The following is a 22,793-nucleotide window of genomic DNA, read 5'->3' as shown; positions in this document are numbered from 1 at the left end:
TTCCCAGGTGACCTTAAGAAAAGTCATCTTCCCTTTCCAGCTCTCAGTTTCCCCAGTTTTAGGAGGCCTGATGACCTCTAGTGCTTCCACCTCTAAGATCTGGGCAAAGCAACCAAGAGCAAGGACCAGGAGAGCGAGTTGAGCAGAACCATGCATAGAGACAGGGCCAACCCCCTTGGTTTTAATCACTGCCATCCCCCCAAGCCCTGCCAGTGGAACCGAAGCCTCCTTGGAGTATGGTGTGTAGAGATGATTCTTAGCTAGACTAAGTTTCCTTGTGCCTCTGTTCTCAGGCTGGGGCTGTTCCTTTAGCAAGGAGGATGAAGGCGGTGAGAACCGAGCTCCGGATTTTCAACAAGCTGACGGAGCTGCAGATCAGCCTGGAAGGCTATGAGAAGGCTTTAGAATTTGCCACCCTGGCGGCCAGACTCAGCACAGTCGCAGGTAGGGGGTCCTAATTGTCTGGTGCATTGAATGGGGGCAGGTAAACACTCCCCACGGAGGGACAACAAAGCAGTAACAGCATAGGCTCTGCAGTTAGACTGCTTGGGTTCAAGTCCCGGGTCCAGCCATCAGGGAGACCTTGATTAAGCAAGATGCTTACCTTCTATAAGTCTTAAGTTTGCTACTGGCAAATCAGCACCCACCTCATGCAGTTGTTCGAAGACTAATGATTATCCAGGTAAACCCACAGCACAGCGCTTGATAAGCATTATCTGTGCCACACTAATTATTAGATTACAGTTGGTATTATTCCCGAGTACAGGGCAAGTGGTATTTTATCCTATGAATAGGCAATGCCCCCCAGCCCCCCCCTTACAAAAGCACTGTGCCTTAAATTTTTAATTAGTTGGTTATTAGTCAAAAGCACATTTTCTCCATGGAATTGAAATGTAAATGAAGGTCACATTCTTATTAACTCACTACATAGCTGAAATAGCTTGCATTTGCCACAAAAGCTAGTGGGAAACTATATGTCGTTAAAACAGAAAAAAGGCAGAATAAAAAATGATAAAAACCAAACATCATCTTGAGTGATGGTGCACGAAGAAAAGCAGGTTTGATTAGAGGAGGCTTAATTAGATGTACGGGCAAATGGAGTCTTCTGTGATGATCTAGAAGGGACTTCTGGTCATTCTCAATGGCATGAGAAGTAGATGGTACTGAACTTTATTGTGTCTAATTGCACTTCAGAGCTGTCTCGCTCCTTTTCCTACATTTTTTTTCACCGCAGAAAACCTTATCTGAGCGACTGTCTCCTAATCTCAGGAGAGGCCTTGAGGGCCCCAGACAGAGCCCTCTCGGAGCACTCTTTATCCTTCCATGGACAAAAGCTGAAAGGAGGCTATATCTACCCTTTCACGTACTTCCTCATGACTGGATTTTTCCATATCAGAGAATTTTCTCTCCCTTGGATTTTCTTTTTTAATTATGGCTGGCTCTTGAAGCTTAAAAGTGATGTTTTTAGATTGCATCAAACAGCCACCTTGCGAATATTCCAAAACCAAAATTGGAAGCCTTTGTTCTCTTTAAAAGGCCACTTTCTGTTAAGGGAGTTAGTTATTGAAACAACATACCCACCAAAAACCAAAACAACAAGTCATAGACCCGTTAGAAACCAAGTTTCTAAAATATGGGTTAAAACTGGACGAGTCTATGTAGTTTTCTGAGACCACGAGCTGAGAAAGGAGCAGAGGGTTCCTGCTACTGACGGCAGTCCCAGAGAACTCTCTGAGGAGAGAGACTTTTATGCAGAGAAGACATTTGTTATACAGAGTTTTTCATTGTAAGGAATTCTTAGCTACTCTATCAAGCTAGTCTTGTCGCCGTGTCCCATCACAGAGATTTGGAAATAGTGATTTCCCAGAATCCTGAGTTGCAGTGACCTCTGCCATAATGGGAAAGCTCTCTTTGGGAGTCATCCCGGAACACCTTGACCAGCACACATCCTCCAATTAGTCGCTCTCCTAGAGCCCTGCGTTTTCTTTTGTGGCATTTATCACAACCGTGTCAACCTTAAAAATAAAACAGCTGGTTATTTTATGGGCAAAATGAGTTTATTTAGGAATAGCCGAGGAATCGCAATCCGGGGTGTGCATGCTATGGTGAACCACAGGCAAATCCAACAAACAAGGGAGAGGAATGTAATTTTATAGAGAAAAAGGAGGAAATTAGGAGGGGTTGTTTTGAACAAAAGTCCTTTGGAGAAAAGCAAGAGTTCAGAGTGGGGATGATTTCTCATTGGCTGAGTTGCTGGGGTAGTGGATTTCTGTTGGAATGCAATGTACATTTCTTCCTGTAATAATGATTCTTTCCTTTTGAGATTTTTGTGGGGGTCTGTAATTGACTATCTTTCCCATAATTGACCTCAAGTGGTACTGCGTGGGAGCTCCCCCTTCTGGCCTCTTGACTCCATTTTAAATGAGGCTTCCCCTTATTAATTTTCACAGGTGTAATTTTACCTTTGTTTGTGAGATTATTTAAGGAATATCTGTGTCCTTTGAGACAATAAGCCTCACGAGGGCAGGATCTTTTCTGCTTTGTTCCCTATGTCCCAAGCTTAGTCCCTGACACCTAGCAGACCTTCAAAAAATTGTACAGAATGAATAAGTGAGTGAATGATGCGAAGTGTTGGCTGCAGGATATCTCTCTCAGTCTTCCAATTCCTAGGAGATCAGAGGCAGGAGCTGGTGGCCTTTCACCGTCTGGCTACCGTGTACTATACCCTGCACATGTATGAGATGGCTGAGGACTGCTACCTGAAGACTCTGTCCCTCTGTCCACCCTGTCTGCAGAGTCCCCAGGAGGCCTTGTACTACGCCAAGGTGTATTATCGACTGGGCCAACTCACCTTCTACCAGCTGAAGGTAAGAAGCAGGCTTCTAAGGTCGTGTGAGAGCTACCATCCAACCATATTATCCCCTGACCCTGAGCCTTCAGGGTAGAGTTGAGAGGGCCCAGATGGGGAGTCTCCTCTCGTAGGGTGGAGAGTGGCTCCACCGGGGACACGGTGGCTCTTTCCACTTAGTCCCGTTGGAGACCTCAAAGGGGCTCCTCCTCTGCAGAGGAGACAGACCGTAGCTCCTCTTTCTCTTTGCCCTGCTGTGATTTCTGTAGCCACTTTATCTATTGGGTACTATGGGCACATTGCCTAGTGCCTGTGAGCTCCTCAAGGGCCTCTGAAAATATACGGGACTCAAAATAATACATATATAAGACCCCAAAACAGAAGAACTATAAGCTCCAAAGTTAAACTCAAACTTAATGCTTAACTCGGTCTACAAAATGTTGTAAATTAAGCAATAAATTGCAACTCATTTCTTATAAAGTTACATACAACACATTTTGGGAGAAATCTGAGAATATGTCTGAAATAACGAGGTCTTGGGGTCTTCGAATGTAAGCATGCCTTGGTCCTAAGAAGGCTTTAGCTCTGATTCTTCTGGTGGCGCTGCTGGAGTTGACTCCAGAACTTCTTATTTTTCCAGCCACTTCTAGAACTCTGCTGGTTTTCTGAAATTCTGTAACAATTCTGGCCCTTGAACCATGTCCCTGGGCATTGACTTCTCCTTCCCAGAGGCCCTGTCTGCTCCACACAACCCTTAATCTCTTAATACAGTGGCTTCTGAGTCACGCTTGTGTTTGGCCCCCAGGGGACCCTCAGGACAGCTCTGCTGTCCCCTTCTTATTTGCCAGACGTTTTTTCTGGCCTGAGTTAATTATTGACTTAGGAGGGTTAACGGGAACCAGACATCCCTTTTTGAGTCTCACCCAAAAAAGCATCTGTTCCTCACCCCTACACATAGTGAAGGACTCCCCAGCCATCTTGCCTCTGTCCCACTGCTCCCAGGAAGTGGCTCAGGGACAAGGTGTGTGTGATCTGATTGCATCAACCATGGGCTGTCGGGATTGCAAGGGGAAGAGCTCAACTCGAATTAGCTTAAGCAAAGAAGGCAATTTATTGGCTCAAGTAACTGGGAAGTTCAGGTGTAAATTGAATTTCAGGTAGTTCTGGATACTGGTACTCAGAGTCATCATGGATTTCCCCCCTTTCTCTGTATCTCTTGGCTCTGTATGTTTCCACTTTTCTCTGTTTCTTGGCCTCCTTCCCCTCCAGCTATTGGCAGGCTCAAACCCACGTCTACAAGGGTGAAGGACCGTTTTCTCTGCTAGGTCACGCTAAAGGTCCTGGGCAGTGAGTGGGATAGGTTAGCTTGAGTCACTTACACATCCCTGAAGCAGTGTGCCCAGGGCTATGCTGCTTCATGATTATCTGAGCCTGGGTAAGGTGCCACCCTGTGCCTGGGGCGGAGGGCCACTGGGGTTTGCAGCTTCACGGGAGTACAGCAGAATGGGGGAGGAGCTTCCCCAAGGAAGTGGGAGGAGGGAGTGGGAAAGTATGGGCAGACAAAGCTGGAGTTCTCAGAGTTCTGGCACTGCCTCCCAGCCTCTTCTGGAAATGTTTGCTAATGCTGTCTCTTCTTTGCCCCCATGCCATGGGGTTAGGATGCCCACGATGCCACTGAGTACTTCGGGCTGGCCCTGGCAGCAGCGGTCCTGCTGGGTGACGAGGAGCTGCAGGACACCATTAGAAGCAGGCTGGACAGCACCTACCGGAGCCCCCTGTGGCACAGCAGCCCCTCCGGGCGCTCCTCAGAGCGGGCGCGGTGGCTGAGTGGCGGGGGGCTGGCCCTCTGAGGAGAGCTGTCCCGTCTCTGACAATGCCATGACCAGAAGCCGCCTCCCTGCCCTGGGCTCCTAGACACTAACCTGGAGGGTCCGAGCCACCACCTGGCCCAGCCCTCTCATCTTACAGTGGGAGAGCACAGTCCAGAGGGAGCGGGGCTCATTCGGGCCACACAAGGCGTGGATGATGGAGCGGGGATTAGAAGTCCTGGCTTCACGTCTAAAGCCTTTCCTGTGGCCCTTCCACACATACAGACTCTGAAACACACTTTCTCAACACGCAATTCTAGAGAAAATGAGACACCTTGCCCCCGGAAAACCTGTCTCCTTTCCCCGGGGAGGAAATCAGGCATGCCCTGGAGAGAAGGCACGCAGACTGGACTTCCTTCCCTTCACTGACTTTGCTCAGGGAAAGACCCCTCCCCTTGCCAGCAGAGAAACTGGTAGTTTCTTTCTTCTCTCTCTTCAGCCAGGACCAAAGCAGGTGCCACTCCTCCTGCTCCTGGGGGCTGGCAGGCGGGAATTCACCATGCTCTTAGCTCGAAACACATGGCCTCAGAATGGCCAGCTGGAACGCACAGGGTGTGAGGTCTGACATGGATTCAGGATTCACCGTCTCCATCCTGCCCCGAGGTTCTGCTCCCCCATAACCTTCCAGAAACCCTGGGTAACCTTTCCAAGGGCCAAGGCATAAAAATTGGGCACTAAGAAAATTATGACATAAATTACGTGTGAATAGTGTATATTATTAAATATTGCCCAATTACATTTATACACTCATTTGTTTCCTTTATAATAGGGAGAGATGAGATAGGAGACTTGAAAGATGGGTTAAATACCGAGGTGTCCTATTGATTTCAGGGTAGCTCCTTGACAAAGCATCTCTATTATCTGTCACTGCAGAACACACGTAGTGGTTTAAAACATTTATTATCTCACAGTTTTCTAGGAAGGCAGGAATCCAGGTGTGACTTAGCCAGGTCCTCTGGTTCAGGGTGGTTCACAAGTCTATGGTCAAGGCATCAGCTGTGGCTGTGGTCTTCTCCAGCTCAGCTAGGGAAGGATCCACTTCCAAGCTCATTCACATCATTGTTGGTGGGAATCAGTTCCTTGCTGTTGGCCAGAGGCTGCCTAGAGGTCCTTGCCATGTGGACCTCTCCATAGGGCAGCTCACGACGTGGCAGCCTGCTTCATCAGGGCGAGCAAGCGAGAGGAACAAGAGTGAGCGAGAGACAGAGGTCGCTATCTTCTCATCTCACCCGACCCAACAGACATCCTATTAGTTTTGCCAATTCAATTCATTATAAGTGAGTCACTAGCTCCAGCCCACACAAAAGGGGAGGGAATTACCAAGGGTGTGAATATCAAGAGTCAGGGAATCATTGGGGACTATTTCAGAAGCTGCCTACCACAGTACCTGAGTTCTTGGAAAATGGAATCAGGAATTCTCAAAGGCAGTGAACTCAAAGTAGGGTCCACTGACTGGACCAGCAGCATCAGTGTCATCTGTCGGACTGTTTGAAATGCAAATTCCGGTGCATTTCAGAGAACTAAGACCTCTGAATCAGAGTCCCTGGAGCCTGGGAGCCCTAACTTTACCCTGCTCTCCAGGTGATTTAATGCACATTAAAGCATGGTTCTCAAAAAAATCACCTGGAGAACTTACTGAAATGAAATTTCTTGTTCCTACCCCAATAATTCTTATTCAGTAGGTCTGGGAGACATCCCAGGAATGTGGATTTTTAACAAGCAACTCCAGTGATCCTGATGTAGGTGTTAACCCTTGCTCTGAAATATGGGAACATACAAGAAGATCTAGCCGTAGGGCTAGCCACATGATGCCCAGCAGCTTAGAGTTTACTGTCATACTCTCTGCCCTTGATTTCTAGCTTCTTGGACCAAGCAGATGGTTGGTGGGGTGGTGCGGTGGGAAGTGGGTGGTGAGTTGAGTCAACATTGCATCTTCTAGTCACCAAGCTTGTCTATACATCAGTACATCTTATTTCCTCTTAGGTGCTTTGTTGTTTGTCAAAACACTCTCTACTCTAGAGAGTATTCTTTTCCAGGAAGAAAATGAAGTAACCTAATCCACCACCATGTAAAATAGGTGTGGTTTTGCTCCCATCACAAACCATAAAATCCGTGAGGGGGAGGGATGCTGTGGATGAGCTAACCTCCGATGCAAGTCCTTTCAACAACATTCCTGGGAGACAGACAGGGGCACATGCATTCCAGAACACTTATGCATCTTGTATTTGAAGAAGGCTTGCTTGGCCCTGGAACCTATGCCATGACCCGGTCCCCAAATGACTCAGGTTATAGACCCTCTCCCTTTTCCTGCCGACCTATTACTTTCCTCTGGCCAGATGCCAATTTCTGTTCTCTGACAGTGTGGTTCCCATAATTGCACCAGGCTTTTGGTGTTGGCTGGGGGGTGGAGAGTACAGAGGAATGTTACCGTACTAAATGTAATTTAATATTGTATTTTAATGTTGCATTATGATTTTTTCTTCTTCCTAGCAGCCACATCTTGCTATTGGCTCACATTGAGCTCATGATCAGTTGAAACATCTTCTCACCTGAGCTTCTGGTTGGTCAGATCTTTCTCAATTGCTACAAATATACATATAAATAAAGAAAGAAATATATACATATATATTTAAATAAATATATATATTTAAGTGAAGGGCATTATATCTACTCATTTTACATTTCATTGGGAATTTTGGTTAAAATTTTCTGATTCTGTACATTTTGGTTCACCTATAAATCTAGTAAATTTGCCTCTAACCAGGTTAGTTATAAAAATGATCAGCACATTTCCAAAGATAAGGATAGGACTATTTTTTGCTTCTTTTTTTTTTTTTTGTGAGGAAGATCAGCTATGAGCTAACATCCATGCCAATCCTCCTCTTTTTTTTGCTGAGGAAGACCGGCCCTGAGCTAACATCTATTGCCAATCTTCCTCCTTTTTTCCCCTTTTTCTCCCCAAAGCCCCAGTAGATAGTTGTATGTCATAGTTGCACATCCTTCTAGTTGCTGTATGTGGGACGCTGCCTCAGCATGGCCGGAGAAGCGGTGCATCGGTGCGCGCCCGGGATCCGAACCGGGGCTGCCAGTAGCAGAGCATGCGCACTTAACCGCTAAGCCACGGGGCAGGCCCCAGGACTATTTTTTTCTAAAAAAACATTGTGCTCTGTCATTGTAATGACTACAATCTGTATGCAAATTGCCCTGCTAAAATAGTCTTTAAAAGTGTTTAAAAATCCCATTTTAAAAATGTGGTTAACTATTCCCTTTGAAATCGTGTTGATGCTACTTTTTCATGATCCACAGAGAGTAAAGTGGGGATTGGGTCTGTTCTCTATTTAAGCAGGTTTTATTATACGTATATGGTGGCCAAAGATGTATTAGTTACCCTCTTTATCCTAATCCTCCCCCCAAACTTGCGTGACCTGCCTGACTCCGGCTCCCGGTGTCTGATCTGAATAAAGAACAGGGAGGAAATTACAACATTGTGGAAAACCCTGTAACATGTTTTCTCAGCTTTTAGTTACTTACTTCCCTTTCCAATATTGTTAATACTCTGAAATCCAATATCGCCTTTATCCTTTTCTTATTTGCTCTTCTGTTATTTTAAGATGTCTTTGTATTGTGTCTCTGTGTGCATGTGTGTGTGTGTGTGTGTGTGTGTGTGTATTTGCTTGTGCTTTGTAAGTAAGTAAAATGTAACTCTATTGACAGAAATTTCTGGGGAAGGGAGTATGTAGGGATGGAGGGTTTCAGAATGGAGAGGTAGGGGGGAGAAACCAGATCACCAGGGAGTGGGGAAACCTGGATTTTGATCTTGAATTTGACATTAAATTGCAACGTGATCTTGTGCAAGTTGCTTAACCTCTATACACCTCAGATCTCTGATCTCTAATATAAAAGTGTGATCACCTCTGAGTTCCTTTCCGGCAATGTTATTTCCATACTGTATGAGCAGGAAGAGAGATTTGTATCTGGGAGATGAAATCATATATTTTTATGGTCCAGTTTTATTTTCTTCTTTTTACAGGTAAGTAAACTGAGAAACAGAAGAGTAATTTTCTCCCAGTCACATGGATAGTTGGTGGCCAAGACAGCAGTGCCCTGTGTCTTGTGACCCAAGGACTTAGCTGCACTAATGACATGGTTTCTCTCATTCAGGGTGACCGTCAGAGTTGTATGCATGTGTATATGCATGCATCTATCACCACACGCACCACCTGAACAGCCACTTACCAAACTTTTTCTAAATTGATTTACTTCCTTTACTCATATAAATTAATTTTATAGAGGATGACTGGTCTATGTAAAACAAAACTTGTATTGCTTTCCATAAATAGGATTTCATAAACAAAAAGAAATACAATGAAAACAAAACAATGCGCTAAATTCAAGCTAGATTCTGTTGCCTTCTGCAAGTGCCTAGCGTAGGCTTCATCTGGCATTATTTGAAAACAGAAAGATTAACAAGTGGCAGGGAGTGTTGAAGACAGACTGACACCTTTGTCATTGAGAAACAGAGAAAGCAACACAGAGGACTGATCTCCCCACAATGAGAGTCAGTGCTAGTTAATGCCATGTCTGGGTGTGCACATCCCACTTCAGGGAAGTGGGGACTCGGTTGTAGGAGAGGGAAGGGGCAAATGATATAATATGAATATGATTCAGGATGAGAAGCACTGTGATGGGAGCTAATTACAGGGTGTTAGGGGAACTCAGAGGAGGGGACTTAACCCAGGCGTGGGAGCAAGGGCATCAGGGAGGGCTTCCTGGAGGAAGTGACATCTAAGCTGAGTCCTGAGAAAGGGATTTACTTAATTCTAACTGCAGGCCAGGGGGTGCGGAGTTGGCAGGGCATGTGTCAAGCAAAGATCCAGAGGGTAGAGAAGGCCTAGTGTTTTCTGAGAACAGCAGCGAGTTCAGCAAAGCTAGAGCAGAGTCAAGGAGTTAGGGAGGAGAGGTGAGAGAAGAGGCTGGAGAGGGGAGCTGGAGACAGACCCTAAGGGCTTTGGTCTTCACCTTGAGGGTGGTGGGGGGAGCCATGGAAAGGTTATAAGAAGGAGAGAGAGACGTGGTCAGATTTGTGCTTTGGAAGGATGATTCTGGAAGCAGCATGAGAATAGATTATAGGGCAGCAGGAAGGAAGGTGGGAGACCATTAGGACCTGGTTATTGCAACAACACACTGCAGCCTTTATTTGATCTCGCCACTTTCCCCACTAGAGTCCTTTTTGTGATCCAGGATCCAGCCAGGGTACCACACTGCATTTAGTTGTCACATTTCCCTAGACATCTCTGGTCTGTGGTAGTTTCTTAATCTTCTCTTGTTTTTCATGACCTTGAGCATTTTGATCTCCCTCCCTTTTGATAATTGCTCTCATTAGAGCAATTGGAAGGGGAAGGGAGGAAGGAGAAATTGAAGGGGATGGGCGCTGCATTCACTCAGGCGGCAGTTCTGAGTTGGGGCAACGGAATCAGGCATACCTGGGTTAGAATCTGTCTCTTACTAGCTGTGTGACCTTCAGCAAATTAATTAACTTCTCTGAGTCCATTGCCACCAGAATTACATCTGACAGAACATGTAAAAGTACCAAGCACACACAGTGCCTGGCACATAGTGAAAACACTAGATTATCTGATAAAGATGTGTTTACTTTCTTCATTTCGTAGATGAGGAAATGACTGAAGCATATCTATCTTTGGGGACAGGCCTTTACCCAAAGAAGAAAGAAGCCTAATTCAGACTCAAAACAAGTGAGGCTATTTTTAAAGGGAGTTAATCAAATGGTTTATGTTCTAGAAAATGCCTACTATGACCCCACCCATCAGTTTATTTATTTTAAAGTTAAGATTTAAACTCTTTTTCATACTGGGTTTTATCTGCCACTTTGCAATTCGATCACATTTTGTTTCTTTCTTGATGTAAGCCTTGAAGTTCAGAAGGGCAGCCAAACCTGGAGCGGTGGCTGGGAACGCTGGTCAGTCCTGCATTAGGGTCACTTGGGTCTGAAGCCGGCCTCCGCCTCTTCCCCGCTGAGTGACCTGGAAAGTTACTGTGCCCTCTTAAGCCGCAATTTTTCCTCTGCTTGGAGTTTTTCTTGGGGCCTCACGTGTGGATGACTTGGTATGAGCACTCAATTCCTGCAGGATTCAAGGATTCAAGCAGGATTAAGTAGATTCTTAGTAAGCATATGGTATCTGGCTCTGGGTCCCACATCTTAAGAAGGGAGTGTGTCAGGGGTGCTGTCTTCTCCTGGCCTTTACCTCTTGGTGGCAGGCCTACCTTCTGGGTGGGACAGCACATCTTTCCCGGTGTGTACCTCTCTGCTCCCCCTACCCTAGTCAGTTATTTCAGAACTCGGGCGATTAGAGGATGGAAGCTGCTGGCAGTTCCGGCTCTGAGAACAGCAGTTGGTTAACATTCCTTTCAGAAGCGTAGCCTCCCCAGAGAAGCAGAGACAGGTGGCTCCTTAGGGACTGGGAGGCTCTGCCCAGCTGCAATGTGTGCTGGGGTGGAGGTGGCACCAAGGATAGCGTGTGTGGCTGAGACTCAGATCATGGGGCTGCTCAGCTTAGTTTCCCAGGAGAGACTGTGGGAGGAGGTGAGAGGGAAGGACACGGTGCTTTCAAAATTATTTTAAAGGTGAGAACTCCAGCTCCCATTTCTAGTGCTGCCTTGACTCATTGCCCAGGGCTTCAGGATAGCTCAAGGGGTGAGTCGCCTCTAGGTGAGCTTCCAGACAGTGTACGAGGATGATGGCTGAGGTCACATGGGCGATGAGAAGCAAGGCCTTCGCTAATCTACCTTGGTCCTGCCGTGTGAGAAATCCAGAGTTCCAGTAGGGGGCAGTAACGTCTCTCCTAAATAGTGTATCATAAGCAAAGAATGTATTTAATAGCTCTGGGTCAGCCTAGAGCAGTGGCCTTCAAATCGTTCTTTACTGTGACACACAGTAAGAGATGGGGCATCTTACATTATATCCCAGTATGCATATGTACAAACATACATATAACATATATTTGATAAAGCAGCATTTAGTCCTTACAATAGGAAATGCACTTTGATAACATTCTGTTCTATTCATTTTTAAAAACATTCTATTCTAATTTAAAAACATCTGGCTTATGACCTGCTAAACTGATTTCTAGATTCATGCAGTTTGTAAAGCACCGACCTGGAGGGAGGTCTCTCAAAAAGCCCAGGAGGACTCCAGCTTTAGTCTTTTATGTGTGTCATTTGATGGACAGCTTTATTGAGACCAAGATGTGTACATATCAAAATAAAAATAATGGTTGACATTTTTGAATGAATGTTATGTACGAGGCCCTATTCAAAACCTTTCTGAGAACTCTCCCACGTAATCCAACAACATTATGAGGAAGATACTATTGTTTTTATCTCCGTTGAGGTTTAGAGAATGGAAATGGCTTAAGTCCACAGTTAGTATGTGGTCTGGGTGAGATTTGAACTCACGTCTCCCCGGTGCTGGAACTAGAGCCCAAGTCATTACATTACATCATGGGTCTATGGCCGGTGACACATCTCTGGGACAGATACCATCAGTAACGTGATCATAAATAGAAGCAAGATTAAAACTTATTTCAGCGGTCTGGAATATTGGGCTGAAATCAACAGGGTGATTCCTCTGGGTCAAGAAATTAATTAGTCCAGAACAGCATTGGAGAGACCTGATTTTCTAGGAGGTCTGAAAAAAATATGGGGGTTATCATTGGCCACAGTCAGGTAACTTTGGTCTAGAAGAAATGATAGACCATCTTTCCCAAATGGAAAATGAAAGGAGAAACACCAAGCTTATGATGGCATAGTGGCCATAGGTGAGAATAAATTATAGATTAGATTTTGAAAAAGATTCCAGGTGAGGAGCGGAGTGAGTGAAGGGAATTTTCAAGAGACCCCAGAGCCAAGAATAGAGGACTATGGACACCTGAGCAAGTGAGACAGCCAGGTGGAGCCTTGTGGGTCTCATTCATCATGGTACCTGTGGCTTGAATGGCAGTGGCAGAAAGGAGGTCACAGACATGAGAACTACTTTTGATATCATGGGAAAGCTAGTAGGGACACCATCATCCTCCAAATGTGTCTTGTGAAACAAATAGCCTGGGAGAAGCCCGTGCTCACATCAAGTTGCTTTAATTCTTATACGTAAATAGTGTTAGAAACAGTTTTTCACTCACTCATAGTCTTCAGGAATGCTTATCCTCTTAACCTTCCATTTATTTTTATTTGGGAGTGCACATTTTCACCTAAGCAAATTCTTTACCTGTGCAAATTTTTACCTGTTGCAAATTCTTTATCTATGGAAAGAATTTTTAAAATAGGTGATCTCTTCTCTCTTGATTCTAACATTTCAGATCTAAAGTATGATATTTAAACATGATGTATACAACTTGCAACTACTTTGCCCTACTTGCATGGGCCAAATATTTTGTGTGAAGGTGACATTTTTGTTTTTGAACTTTCTTGTAAATTGAGATCTTTTGACGTTTGTTCATCGGGATGTATTGACGTCTGCTTCATAGAAATGCTCATAGGAACGCCTGGCTTCCCTGCACATTGCACCAGACAGCAGTGACACCAATACATCTGCTTTTCTCCCTGGGGAGCTGCAGCAGGCCAGGCTGAAATAACAGTTGCATGGTAATCCCGGTGACCAAAGAGCTACTTATTCATGAAACAAAACAAAATGGGCTTTTGTCTGTTCCAGAACATGTAGCTTTGGGACTCTAGTGGGTGGAGGGAAGGATAACCAAACAGAGATGACTTGGAGGATTTGCATTTTCAGTTGTTTTAAAGTCCCAAGGGATTATATGCACTGATATTCTGAACCTCTTCCAAGTCCAGTGGCATTCCTTTCTTTTCTTTCCAGTTATATAGAGTCTGTCTGTCTGTCTTCTCGTGTTCTTAGATTAGCTCCCCCTTTTTGCATGTGTTCATAGATCCCTGTACCTTTTCTTCAGGGCACTTATCACAGTTTATAACTGTACTATCCCTGTGGCTTTTTAAAAAAGATAATCTCTGTGCACCACCTAGATTGGAAGCTCCACGAGAGCAAGGACCTTGTCTGGGTCACTTACCTCTGTGTTTCCAGAGTTGAGCCCAGTGTCTGACACATGGTAGAATCTCAGTAAAGATCTGGTGAATTTAGGTTAATAAAAAAAATGAATGAATGAAACTTTGGATTCAGGTTGTGACCCCTTCTTATCACTTATGAGAAGGAGAAAGTATGAAAACCATAATCTACCTGCATTTTGCTCATGAACAACTTAGGGGATTGGTTGATAGGGCTGCTCACACTTAGCAGGTGCTCGGTAAAGGTTTATTGAGAATAATAAGGATAATTTTCATTTGTTTAGGGTGAGTTGCTATAGATATGCTGGTCTCTTCCTAGTTTTCAAAAAGGTAGCAGTTATGACTAGGGATAATCGTGGTCATTTTTTTTGAGCATCGGCCCTATACTAGGCATTATGCTAGGTAATTCACCTACAGGACATGACTTGATCTTCCAAATGACCCCACAAAGAGGGTGTTATTATCCCCACTTTTCCAGATAAAGGAATCAAGGCTCAAAGTAGTTAAGACACTTGCAGAGGTTCAAAACCAGGTCTACCTGACCTGAAAATCAGTGCTTTTAATAACTATGTAATTCTGGTTTCACATTTTCTCTTTTAGAACTTAGGATCTTGAAGAGAAATATTTCCCTTGTGTACATTTTATGGTTCCCCTTTGTCTTAAGGAGGGGGAATGACCAGAAAACCTAGGGGCAGGAACCTTGGTTTATTCAAGCATTATTCCACCAAGCATCACAAGAAATTCCTTCAGTACTGAAAGTTCTGTGGAATAAAGGGCACAGGGGACAGGTTATAATTTTAGGATATTTGAGGGTTAAGTGGGAAGAGTATTGTTTCAGAAACCCAAGAGTACTGGGGGTGTAGTAAGATGCAGGACAAAAGACCTGCTCCCTGCCTTTGAGTATCTGCTGATCTGCTTGGAGGAGCCTGGATACACATGTGAGAAGCTCTAGGAGGGAGAGTCTGAGTCATGGGATAGCTCCTGTGGGACAGAGGAAGCGGAGAGACATCCATCCCTCTATCCACCCATGAATCCATCCATCCACCCCTCCTTCCATCCATCCATCTTTCCATTCATCCATCCAACCAACCAACCAACCAACCAACCAATGTTCAACACCTCTTATGTACTAGGCTCACACTCTGGTGAGCAAGCAAGGTAATCATGGTTCATGACCTCATGGAGCCTATGGGCTCCTGGGTGGGCCAGGGTCCTCTAATGAACTTCTCCATCATTCTCACCACCGTAGCTGAGATTTGAGCACCTATACTCAAGACACTGTGCTAAATGTGTGCTCCCATTATATCACTGACTCCTCTTAACAGTCTTTCCCTACCCAGAAAGTAATTGCATAGTATAATTGTTTCTATAGCACATATGAGGAAACAAATTCAGAGAGGTTAAGTAAGAGATCAACTCTTACCCAAAGTGCCACAGGTAGAAAGTGGCAGTGTCAGGATACCAATCTAAGCCTAGTCCATATTGCAAGTATTGCATAAAACTGAAGCTAGATTTTTTCTAAATTTCATAGAACTTCAGCTAGATTGATCTTGTTCACCCAAACGTCCTGCCCAGGATGAATGGTGGTACCATTGAACAATTCTACTGCTCATCAAATGTGTGACCTCAGAAAAGCTTTTGAGGTCTTAGTGCCTCACTTTCATCATTGGTAAAGTGAGGGTGATAATTGTACTTATCTCATGAGGTTGTTGTGAGGGCTAAATGAGTTAATATACATTAAATGCTTAGAGTAGTGCCTGGCACATGTTATATAAGTGGTGGCTATGATTGGTGTTGTATTGACAGACATTTCAGAAGAGTACTTGTTTGGGTGAAGAAGGTAATGAATTGAGGTTGGGACATGTGGAGCAAGCACTTATAGTTTGCATCCAGATGGATGTGAAACCAATTTAATGTTCATATTGTCCACCTGACCTTATATGCCATGAGGTCAGAGATAGTCTGGGTCACCACTGTACCCCCTTCATGGAACATTGCCTGAACCATGGAAGGTGCTCAAAATTGATTTATTGGAGAAATGAATGAACAAATAAATGGACTGTGGGCATTATTTAGAGTATAAATTATACATAGATACAATAATGAAATAAATAAATATGCCCCCTGTAGGACACCAGCATGGCTTGAGATAGAGAGGTATGTGAGGGAGTGTGGGCTTCCTGCAGAGTCTTCGCAGGACGTGCGGCCTCCGGGAAGAAGTGGTGTCATTCTCTTTCCAGTTTTAACATGAGCTGTCATTCCAGGGTTCTGGGGTGTCCCGGGCCAGGCCTTCACAGCATCCCGAAGTTCTCCCCCAGCCAAACTACGTGGCCAATCCCTATGAAAGAAGAGGACGTTTCTTCCTGTCCTTTGACTGCAAACTGGGGTCAAAAGCCTTAAGCCAGTGTGAAAATAAATAAAGGTCCTGAGCAGACAAAGGGCATTCTGAAGCCAGCCCTCACTGTAAACACTGGCCTTCCTTTCCTCTGGCCTGAAGCTTCCAGGCACTTCCCTGAGCCCACCATGACCTCATTTGGCCTAAAGTCTTGGTGGCTGCAGCAGGTCCTGGTAGTCTTATGGGAAGAGATGGGGGACTTCTGAGGGAAGTCAGAGCTAAGTGTCTAACAACTGGTTCTCTGAAAAAAAAATGTATATGCATACTCAAGTTGACCAGAAATTCTACTTTTAAAAAGGATGTACAGCACACAATTTACAAATAACAATAAAATATAAATACTTTTATTGTAAATTTCATATAGCCAATTGATTCTTAGACAATGCATTCATTGATTTATGTGGAACTCTTGTATCTAGAGCCAGCCCTGGTGGTCTAGTGGTTAAGATTGTATGCTCTCAAGGCTGCGGCAGGGTTTGTTTCCTGGTTAGGGAACCACACCACCCATCTGTCCATTGTCATACTGTGGTGTCTGCATGTTGCTGTGATGCTGAAAGCTATGCCACTGGTATTTCAAATACCAGCAGGGTCACCCACGGTGGACAGGTTTCAGCAGAGCTTCTAGACTAAGACAGACTAAGAAGAAGGAACTGACCACCCATTCTGAAAAAACTAACCATGTAAACTCTATGAATAGCAGCAGAGCATTGTCTGATATAGCTCTTTAAGGTGAGAGGATGGAGCAAAATACCTCTGCTGTACATAGGGTTGCTAGGAGTCAGAATCAACTCGACAGCACTAACAATAACTCGTATCTAGAGTCAGTTATGGTTGCAACTGGGTAACAAGTGTAGTTTTGACACGAATGTTTGTTGATATTTTCATTAATAAGTAAGATGAAAGTGAAACAACAAAGAGGTTGGAAAATCACTCATTTGTCAATGGTATGAGGACTTTTTTGCCGAATCCAGAGGAACGTTCCCTCAGTTTTACGTGCTCATCACAATGTAACAGATACAGACTTGACACAGTGTAGAGTATAATCTGCATTATTAACATCGCTTTCTTAAATCCATACAATCAACAAAGCCATAAATTGAGCCCTGATTTGTAGTATTAGCAAATGTCTGTGTTATAAATGCTTCCATGTGGGCTGATTTCGAGCTGCTAATGTGATGTCACTGAATATGGGGCTGGGAAGGATGTGCACACCACTCTCCAGTACTTTCCCCATATAGACGAGTTAGGTGTGAACAACCTCAGGAGCATAGATAACAGCAAAATCGATTAAACTAATTAGGAAGTGATGAGTTTTGATTATTTATTAATGCTTTTTAATGTGATATATTTAAACATAGGTTTATATTCTTTATGTTGTTTAGCTTTTAACAATGGTTGGGTTTAACAACCAGCTCACAAAATTCCTGAAAGGCAACAATTGGCTCTCAGGAGCAGGTATGAGCCAGCTCTAGCACACCACTGACCCCAGCATCGTCAAAGAAGATGAGGAGATGAGTTTGAGAGAGTGATGGGCATGAGGCCCAGAGATCTGGTGGATGAGCCAGTGCCTCACACTGGAGATGACATAGAACAAGGAACTCCAGGGACTGCCAGAAATGGAAGGCAAAGAGGAAAGAGACCCCTTTTGTTCAAGAAGTAAAGGAGATTCTCTGGGAACTCTCCTGCAGGTTTGGGAACTTCTTCATTCACCCCACCCCTAACATTTACTCCTGGTGTTTCGCTTCTTCGTTGACCTTATAGGGTTAAAGCAGGCCTAGAAGCCTGTAGTCTGTGCTCACTGCCTGGCTGTTCAAGTGAGCTTTGCAAAGGCAGTGATTATTTCAGTTTGGCTGCCTCGTCAGAGCATCACCTGCGAGTGATACATTCTCCCTTACCAAGCACAGCTACAGGAAGTTATGTCCTCCCGATGCTGACACTTCCTTTTGACCCTTCTGTTTAGTGTGGCAGACATTTTGACCTCTGTGATTTGGCACTGAAGATGCTTTGATTCCATGCTTATAGCTACAAACATTTATAGCACCAACATGGCCGAGTTTTTGTCAAGAAAGTATTTTTCTTAATTAACTCTCATTAAGCCCTTTTAATTTCAAGATCAATGTTCAATATAGTGCAGTGAAACCATTTCTCATTTTTGCCATTTCCCTTTTTATTTTATCAAAATCACTTTTAGAGATTAATTCTTTTGCATGTGAGTTTTTACAAGGAAGGCTTAGTTTATTGATTGTGATTTATCTGTATCAAATTTAATTGTATCAACTTTTAGCTTCTGCCATTGGGATTTTTCTGTTGTGGCTTTATTTCTACTAAGTCCAGTTCTCCCAGTTCACATTTGGTTGATCTGAACTTAGTCAGGACAATTTGATTCCTCTGTCGATGTTTAGTCATTAACATACGTTGCTTTGTGTCGTTTAGCTGTTGTCAGTTTTATTTTGGACTGATCATCTCAACCCAGACAATGAGATACAAAGGCCCGACCACCTTAAGCATCTATGGAGGCCAGGAGTGGCGCCAGGCAAAGGCAGACTGGACCAGATCTGGGTGAAATGCCATGAGCTAAGTTTTCATCCATAGTGGAGAAGCAGACAGACTGATCAGTGGCAATTATCAATGATAAGAACTTTAGAGAAATGGTGAGATGCAGAGGCCCAAGGTTAAACTCAAAGATATACATGAAACATGATGATTTTCTAAACCATACTCAAAGCCTGTGAGCTGTGCGTGTAATCCCCACTAAGGCATCTTGACCCTAGCAGGCCCTTGGTGCATGTTGGAGGGAACTGAATCAGATTGGTGTGATGCAGCCAAAGAGCCCTGGGCTCCAGGTTAGGTGGTCTGGAGTCTGAACCCACTTTTGTCAATCCTTGCTGTGTGTACTTGGGCAAGTCCATTTCCCTCCCTAGGTCTCTTTTTTACTGTCAAAAGATGGATTGGCTATTAAAGGTTCGTAGACCTCTTTGAAAATCTGAAGAAACCTATGAACTCTGCCCTCAGAATTATGTACACACACCCACATTTTGCGCATAACTTCAGAGAGTTCATGGACCCTTTAACACGTGCCCAAGGATGATGAGTTCAGAACAGCCAACCTAGGTGATCTGTCAGGATCTGCCCAGGGTTGACATGCTAGGACTTAGGTAGGTGATATATATACATCTGCCAGGTGATGCCTGAGAGCTGACACATACATGGTTTATGGACAAAAATGGAGAAATCCAGAAGAGAAAGATCTGGAAGCCTTAATATGCATGGCTGGTTCATTAGTATTTTCACTAATATTATTAATGGTTAAGAGCACAGACTTTGGGGTTATGTTGCCTGGGTTAAAATCTCAGTTTTGTGCATGATCCTGGGAAAGACACCTAACCATTTCTGCATCTGTAATATGAGAATATTAATAGTACCAACTTCATAGGGCTGTTGTATGAAACAGCTAGACATTCAATTAAATTACCTCTTACTACCTCTTAAATGAACAAATGCTAAGGGAATTTTATATCATACAAGTGATAACTGTTATAGCAATGGGCTTTGGAGACCATCTAGTCCAACTCTTTCATTTTACAAAGAGACAATCAGAAAAGGGAAGAGCCTCGTCTGAGGTCACCCAACTCACCTGTGTCAGGGCTGCTCTCTGACACTCGCCTTAGACACTGGGAAAACTTGTCAACTAACATGACGTCACCAGCATACCACTTTCCAATGCAAGAGGAGACCCGTCTCCTTGGATGAGGGCCCATGTGATTATTTGCTGTACTCGTAGAGTTCTCTGACACCAGCTGTTTCTGCTTATGAGTATAGAGTGATTCGGTAGGTTGGACACCAGTGGGTATGATTTCCACAAAAGGAATTTGCAAGAGCCTCTGATTCTACCTGGAAATTAGTCACCCCAATTCTGATTACAAGGCTTCTGTGACCCCAGCTTCTATGATGGGCCGCCCCTCCCGGAGCAGGCATTTCAACCACCCAACCGCAACGTCCGGGAACTGCTTAATGTCACCACCACTGAAAGAACCAGAGCCTCTGGGAAACCCTTCTGACATAATCACCTTATTATCAGGCTCAAGGCAAAAACAAAGGTGGAAGTCTATTCGAGAAACTTCTGAATTCTACTGAGTACTGGGAAATACAGGATAATCCCATAAAGACTGCGGTTAGCTTTGCTGTTAAAGCAAACTGTGGATTATAGAACTGGTAGAATGGCTTGTGTTGCTACTCTCCAAAAAGAAGTGGACTCCTTCCTCAGAGCCCAGCAAGGGGTGCACATTACCCAGCTGTAAGCACTTCATTGCCCTGCTGGTTTCAGCAGCAGGTGGTGGTTGTGGGAAGAGCACTGGGCCCACCACCAGCCCCGTGGGGTCCTGAGCAAGGCACTCAGCCTCTCTGAGTCTTGGTATCCTTGTTTCTATGGTATAACTGTCTTGAGAATTGAATATTAATACTAAGTATAGATAATATTTTGAACACTTAATAATTGCAATATTATTAATAAGAGTATTCATGAAGGGCTTCCTAGATGTCTTGTGCTGTGTCATGCAATTCACAGGAATGACCTCATTTAATCTTCAGAACCACACTTTGAGGAAAGCTGGGTCTCTACTCCCGGTATAGATGAGGAAACTGAGGCTCAGAGAGGCTAAAGGCTTGCCCACAGCTAATGAAGGACAGACATGGTGCTCGACGCCAGGGCAGTCTGACTCCAAACTCTGTCCGTCGTGCTCTCCTGCTGCCTCGCATGTTCTCTGCTGTGTTCACTCCGAGTCAGGCCTTACAAGTACCCTGTTAGCACTTATAATACATTCATCCTCAGACCAGACACGGTGGTGTGTATAAAAGCTTGTGGAGAAGAAAACGTCCTCTACACGTGTTCTTTTTTACCCCAAGTGTTGTCATTGGGCTTTACTAATATAAATAAGCAGTATGAAAATGTCAACACTTTGCAAACTCCCAAACTCAGATGTAAGTCTTTCCCTTAGGTGGTCCCCTAGGATACATAGTTCTGTTGGCCAAACTATGGTTCCTGCCCAATGATTCAATAAGTGAAGTGCAATTTCTGGATGTGTGAGAATTCAGAGACGTTCCCAGCTATATTTCTGCTGTTTGAGAGGTGGACCTATGTTCTGATCTCAGCTCAGGGTACTTAGTATCTGTCAGGCATTAACAAATCACGTCACTGTTCTGAGCCATGGTTCTTCCAACTGTAAATTGGGGGTATATCACAAGGATGCAAAATTAATGAGTTCATGTGTCTAAAGCACTTAGCATGGTGCCTGGAATATAGGAGATACTGCATTATGACCTTTAAAGTTTAAGATAACTTATCTGGGAAAAAACTCTCATAAAGGGAATTCAATGACTACAAAAGGAACCCAGAGAAACATAAAGAAAATAACAGCAAATTCTTCCACGACCCAAGACATTGTTTTGTGTGTTGTGTGTGTTTCTATGAGCGTGTGGTTGGGGTTGGTTTTATTTTTCTCATGTGTGGGAGCAGTAGGGCACAATTGGATTGGATAAATCAGCATCCCAAATCCAAAGAAGAAAGCAAAGTGACAACCTTTGAAAATTAGAGTTATGGGGATTATGTTTTTCGAACCATAAAAGGGAACACGTGACCTGACTTAGGATTTCTGTGCTCTTCTTTGGTGTAAGAGGCAACTTGCAAGAAGCAGATTGGATGCAGAATTGTAACTTCCAAAAAACCCCTGTGATTTATGGAAACAATTATTTGAAATTGGGATAATTTTGAAAAACATGATTATAAGAGCTATAGACCTATAGTCACAGACATGTTATTTGGAGCCAAGTTTATAAAACTAGTTTTATAATATATTTTAAAAAACTCAACTTTTGTTTCACATCCAAAGCAAATCTTTCCAAATTCAATTGGAAAAACATCCTAACTTCAAAATTTAATTTAATTTTGAAGTATTTAAAACAAAACCAGCTATTTGTAAGTCTCTGCTAAGACAGGGCAAAGTCTTGCATAGGTGAGTGTAAATAATTTGTGAGAGCAGCTCAAGGTCATGGAAACTTGTAAGGTAATTTGAAGCAGTGTTCCAGTTATTTATTGTTGAATAACAAACTACTCCAAAACTTTGTGACTTAAAAAAACACCTTATTATCTCTCTTGGTCTGGTGAGTTGAATGGGCTCATTTGGGCAGTTCTTTCTTGGGGTGTCTCATGTGGTTGCAGTCAGATGGTGGCTGGGGCTGGGGTAATCCAAAGACTCAGCTGGGCTGGGCATCCAAGATGGCTCCCTCGCAGGGCTGGCAGTCGATGCTGGCTGTTAGCTGGGAGCTCAGCTGGGGCTGTGCTCAACTGGAGTCCTGAGACATGGCCTTTCCATGTGGCTTGGGCTTCTCACACCATGGCAGCTGGGATCCAGGAGAGAGCATTCCAGGAACTAGCGTTCCAGGAGACTAAAGTGGGATCTGAAAGACTTCTTATGACCTGGCTTCAGAAGTCACACAGTGTCACTTCTGCTGCATCTTATTAGTTACACAGGTTCAGCCTAGATTTGGTGTGAAAGCAGACTACTCAGTGGCATGAATACTGGGTTATATGGTTCAT

At 44.0% G+C, this 22,793-nt stretch overlaps 1 protein-coding gene across 5 annotated transcripts in view; it reads left to right on the top strand.

Moving 5' to 3' along the window:
* The window catches only part of SH3TC2 (SH3 domain and tetratricopeptide repeats 2), a 59,689-nt gene extending 52,317 nt beyond the window's left edge, over positions 1-7,372 (top strand). For 4 of the 5 annotated variants that reach the window (XM_058543647.1, XM_058543675.1, XM_058543656.1 and 1 more), the window contains 3 exons: positions 294-444; positions 2,671-2,867; positions 4,507-7,372. In XM_058543647.1, coding sequence (XP_058399630.1) covers positions 294-444; positions 2,671-2,867; positions 4,507-4,698 — 540 coding nt within the window. In that variant the 3' untranslated portion in view covers positions 4,699-7,372. The remainder of the gene's footprint in view (positions 1-293; positions 445-2,670; positions 2,868-4,506) is intronic. The other variant, XM_058543666.1, reaches the window with a different exon arrangement.
* The last annotated feature ends 15,421 nt before the right edge of the window (positions 7,373-22,793 follow it).

The sequence above is a fragment of the Diceros bicornis genome, chromosome 1 (genome assembly GCF_020826845.1).
Source record: "Diceros bicornis minor isolate mBicDic1 chromosome 1, mDicBic1.mat.cur, whole genome shotgun sequence".
Classification (NCBI taxonomy): Eukaryota; Metazoa; Chordata; class Mammalia; order Perissodactyla; family Rhinocerotidae; genus Diceros; species Diceros bicornis.
Note: the sequence above shows the minus strand (reverse complement) of the source record. Positions and strands in the feature narration are given on the sequence as shown.